Source organism: Cnephaeus nilssonii, assembly GCF_951640355.1.
Source record: "Cnephaeus nilssonii genome assembly, chromosome: 14".
Taxonomy (NCBI): Eukaryota; Metazoa; Chordata; class Mammalia; order Chiroptera; family Vespertilionidae; genus Cnephaeus; species Cnephaeus nilssonii.
In genome coordinates, this window is record NC_137085.1 from 63845960 (window position 1) to 63850889 (window position 4930).

General features: G+C 45.2%; 1 protein-coding gene and 1 pseudogene across 2 annotated transcripts; both read right to left on the reverse strand.

Moving 5' to 3' along the window:
• Window positions 1-432: 432 nt before the first annotated feature.
• On the reverse strand, window positions 433-1305 carry LOC307110503 (annotated as a pseudogene). Its single transcript has 2 exons — window positions 1264-1305; window positions 433-753 (listed from the first exon to the last, which is right to left on the reverse strand). The product of its transcript is annotated as an uncharacterized misc_RNA (transcript).
• A 1445-nt stretch (window positions 1306-2750) lies between these two features.
• Window positions 2751-3665, reverse strand: LOC307110504 (protein SET-like; the record flags this gene model as incomplete). Its single annotated transcript, XM_079789618.1, is given in 2 exon segments — window positions 2751-3503; window positions 3506-3665. Coding segments are annotated over 2 exon segments (867 nt in total). The 5' UTR covers window positions 3620-3665.
• Between the last annotated feature and the right edge of the window lie 1265 nt (window positions 3666-4930).

Below are 4930 nucleotides of genomic sequence, written 5' to 3' on the forward strand. Positions count from 1 at the left end.
ATTTGTGGGAAGAGGTATTATATCTAAGATACTGTTGCCTGATCCAAGGTCACAAAGATTTACTCCTATGTTACAGTTTTATAATTTTAGTTGTTAAATTTAGGTCTATGATCTTATTGAATTAATTTTTGTATACAGTTGAGGTAAGGACATTTTTCTAATAATTAAAAAAATTATTTGGATATGGTTTTAAAAAATTATCTATATATGTAAAAGCCTAAGCGACTGAACAACTGAACGATTGGTTGACCGGTTGCTATGATGCGCACTGACCACCAGGGGACAGACGCTCAATGCACAGGATCGGGCTCCCTCCTGTCTGGATTGGGCCTGTGGGTATTGGGCTGAAACCGGCTATCCGACATCCCCCAAGGAGTCCCGGATTGTGAGAGGGTGCAGGCCAGGCCGAGGGACCCCACAGGTGCACACACTTCACTTAGCACCCGCAGCACCTGCAGCTTTCTGCGCCTGGTCTGTTTTGGCATCTCCATTTTCTGCAGGGTTATTCCCATCCTTGCCAGTATCAGCCTTCCCATTTTTCCCTTTGGGTATCTTCTCTCCCTTCTTTGCAGGGCCTTTTTAGGCTTGGGCTCTGGCTTTGGAGGAGCAGGTTTAGCTGATAACCTGGCAGCTCTTCTCTGTGGTTCACCTTGGCTTTATCTCCTTTAGCATCCCCTTCAGCACTTCTCCTGGGCAAGATGGCCATGGTGGCGGGATGTCAGGGCTGGATGCAGGGATGCAGCAGCGCCTCGGCTTTGGTCAGCTCCAGAGTCCTTCTCCTCTCTTCACACTGATCTCATTCCCCAATTTTTCCTTTTACATATTTTTTGGTCATCCTTAGGACTAGCTGATAATACCTCCTCTGGCAGCTGGTGCATTAAACAATTGCCACATTAACAGACATTAAATATTACTAATTAACTTCAACAAATGCCCTGGGATGGGTCAATTTGCACAGAGTGCTCTCTGCTTCAGGTCAAACAAAGACAGAACTTGAGGACGGTGCTTTTCAGGGAGTTGCTCCACAGGTCAAATTGTGATATTCTCTGGGGCGAGGGCTTTGGGGGAATTCCAAACTCATCCTGCCTTCTTTGGTGATTGCTAGGCTCAAGTGGGATTAGGGCAAATTAAAATGCCAAAAATTTTGTTGTTCTTACCAAATTCCAGCTGCTTTTCTTCCTTACTGGATTGTTGCAAGGCCTTAGTTAATTTCAGAGTTCTGAAAAGTTGATTTTGATCATTTTTGACAGTGTTTATTCTTACCACTTTTACAGAAGGCGCATTTTCAGAGGCCCTAACTGCCATTCTCCTAGTGCTCCGATGTATTGAATGCTGATTTATTTTCTAATTTGGTGTTTTGTTGTGCTGCGCTGGCACGGCCAAGGGTGAACCTGAGTGGGGCCGGTGAAGGAGTTAGAAAAGACAGACAAGAGAAGAAAGCTGGGTCTGGGTGGGACGCTGTCCTCTCTGATGGAGAGAGACAGTGCCAAGCCTGTAAGCTGTCACTTTATTTTATAGCCAGACTCCTCGAGGCAAAGTAAGGGCGTGGTTACAATGTTCTCCTGGGTTTCCAATCTACTCAATTACAGGCACCTAAACTCTATCAAGCCCACATCACTCAGGCACGTGGGGCCATAGGTTCAAGCTTTGCCCTCTAAGCTAGGACTTGCACATGACTTTGCCATGAGAAGACTGTGCCCTCTCATTAGTTCGAAGCTTGAACCTGTCCAAACACTGTAGCCACTCTCCACATTTTGTTACACTCTTATTTTTAAAAATAGTTTAAAATAAGGATAATACAGAGATGGCCACAAATAAACATAAGAGGCAGCAATATACAGTAGTCTCCCTTTGTGTGTGTGTGTGTACACATTTAGTTTTATTGTAACAAAGCAACTTGTACACTTTTAACGTTTAAAACTGAGCATCATCTTTTCTTTCCAGTGAAACAAAAAGAAAATTTAAAAATAAACAGGAACAAAATTACAATAGAGAAATGTCAATTCTGAATAAGATCCTACAGGTTCTGCTGACTCTCCCATCGAGTGGCAGGGCTCAAGTCATCATTAGGAGAGAATTTTATTTTAAAAGTGTCATCTTAGACTGCAAGGATGTCCGTTAAACATCACAATTAAACATGCCAAAGGAGAAGCCATGTTGTCAAAATGCCCACTTAACCCACCCAGACATCTCAAACCCACCCTTTGCTCACCTTCTATAACCCCCTCCCCTTTTTAAGTTTTTTTTTCTTTTTTTAAACAAGAGAAAGTAGACAGATACATGTTGGTAAATGCTAACTGTCCATATTCACATAGAGACACAGAGTGATCTCTGAGCCCAATATACAGAGAAAGGAGGGAAAAGCTAGAATTCTAAGCACTACTACACAGGGGCCTAGCCACCTCCAGCTCCCAGCAGAGCTAAGGGAGCAGAAGGTTTTTCTTTTTTCCCACAGAGCACGGTGGTGGTGATTCCATTAAGTTTTTCTTGAGACAGGAAGGGATAAAAATGAATTTGGAACAGAAAGGGGCAAAGATTTTTTTCCCACTGTATTCTGCTCAAGGTACATCCCCCCCCCCCAAAAAAAAAATAAGGTGAGACCCATGGTGTAAAGGAGAGAAAAAGAGACCTCAAAAACAGGGCGACGAGCACAAGAGGGGTTGGGGGGAAAGAAAAAGGAAAAAAAAAGACTGCAACTTGCTCCCAGGGACTGGAGAAAATTAAAAAAGGTTGGAATCCATCAGTGTTCATTAGTCATCTTCCTCTCCTTCTTCCCCCTCATCATCATCTTCTTCACCTTCATCCTCATCCCCTTCTTCATCAATATCTTCCAACCCTTCCTCTTCATCATCATCATCATCATCATCATCTTCTTCTTCTTCTTCTTCTCCTTCCCCTTCTTCATCATCCATGTCGGGAACCAAGTAGTACTGCAATGGATTTGGCCAAATGTCATCTTTGATGACTTCTCCTAACTCATCTGCACCTGCATCAGAATGGTCAGTAAACCAGGTAAAGAAGCTCTCTGGTTCCTCGTGCTGTCTCTTCCTGCTGGCTTTATTCTGTGTTTGACTTGAACGTTTCGTCACATCCTTTCCAGATTTCCATTGGATTTCAGTGGACTTTGAAGATGGATCACCACTCTCATTCAGATGAAACTCTTTGGAGAGAACTTTATTTTCGAAGTAAGGATTTTCATCAAAATAAAAATCTATTCTGTAACCTGATTTAATATCTTCAAATTCTGTCACTTCAACTCTTGTCAAATAATGCAGCGCCTCTTCAGCCTCTTCCCCAAGCAGTGCAGACATTTGTGGATGGTTGACAAATGTTGTTACCCAAAAATTTGGGATTTTGGCGATCAATTCTGACCTCTTCTGAAAAAATGGTTGGCGGAGTTTGTTATATTTCTGTTCTACTTTCAAAATCTCCTCCCTGGCTTGTTCATTAAGTCTGTCTGTTTCATTTTGTACTTCATCAATATGTTCAATCGCTTCTTGCTGTTCTTTTCTCCCTTCGGCACGTCCGGAGGGGTCGGCTTCTTCTCCAGCTTGGGGGCTGGAGCCAGTTTCGGTTTCTTCCTTTGTGGTCGGAGCGAGGACTGGCGTTTGGGGGCCATGCTGTGAGGCAGGTCCGAGGAGCTGATCGCTGGGAAGTGGCCGGGCTCCAAGGCGCGCTGAGCACTCTAGTCTCCCTTATTCATGGTTTGTTACCTGCAATCAAAGGCGGTTTCAAAATATTAAATGAAAATCACAGAAATAAACAATTCATAGGTTTTAAATGTGCCGTTCTGAGTAGCATAATGAAATCGCATGCTGACCCACTCTGTCCTGCCTGGGACTTGAATCCTCCCTTTGTCCACACTGTGTAGACACTGCCTATGCAGTTAGTCATGTAGTAGCTGTCTTGGTTATCACATTGACTATTGCAGTATTGCAGTGCTTATGTTCAAGTAATCCTTATTTTACGCAATAATGCCCCCAAAGCATAAGAGTTGTGAAGGTGGCAATTTGGATATGCCAGAGAGAAGCCATAAAGTGCTTTCTTTACAAGAAAAAGTGAAAGTTCTTGACTTAATAAGGAGAGGGAAAAAATAATGTGCTGAGATTACTAAAATCTATGGTAAGAACAAATATTCTACCCATGGTAGTGCTTAATTTATAAATTCAACTTTATCATAGGTATCCTATATAATAAAGAGCTAATATGCAAATGGTCATCACACCCTCATGCCTTCGGGCCCTCACACTGAAACTGCTCAGACACTCTACACTGGGGAGAGAGGAATGGGGACCAGCCAGGCACAAATGAGCTCATGAGAGAGGAATGGGGACCAGCCAGGCACAAATGAGCTGGGGAGAGAGGAATGGGACCCGCCAGGCACAAAGGAGCTCAAGAGAGAGGAATGGGGGCTAGCCAGGCTGTGGCCTGGGAGAGGGACAAGCTGCCCGCCCTGTGGTCCCCGGCACCTGCGAAGCTGCTCGTCCACAGTACCCTGCTTCTGCGGCCGGTCCAGGCAAAGCTGGCCCAGGTCCAGGGTGCCTGCAGCCGGCCAGAGGGAGGGAAGCCTGGGTCCCGGGTACGAGGCTTGGCAGCGGCGGTTAGGAGCGATCAGGCCAGCAGGCAGAGGGGTTAGGGGTGATCAGGCAGGCAGGCAGGCGAGTCTTTAGGAGCCAGCGGTCCCAGATTGTGAGATGCAGTCGAACATCCCCCAATGGGACCCAGATTGGAGAGGGTGCAGGCTGGGCTGAGGGAGGCCCCGCTATGCACGAATTTCGTGCATCAGGCCTCTAGTGTATGTATAAGAGAAAAGAGTATTTATAAGGTTTAGTACTATCCACGGTTTCAGGCATCCACTGGGGGTAGGGAGCGCGGAGTCTGGGAACAGACTCTGGTTAATGGGGACTATTGGACCTAACTCTCATAACCT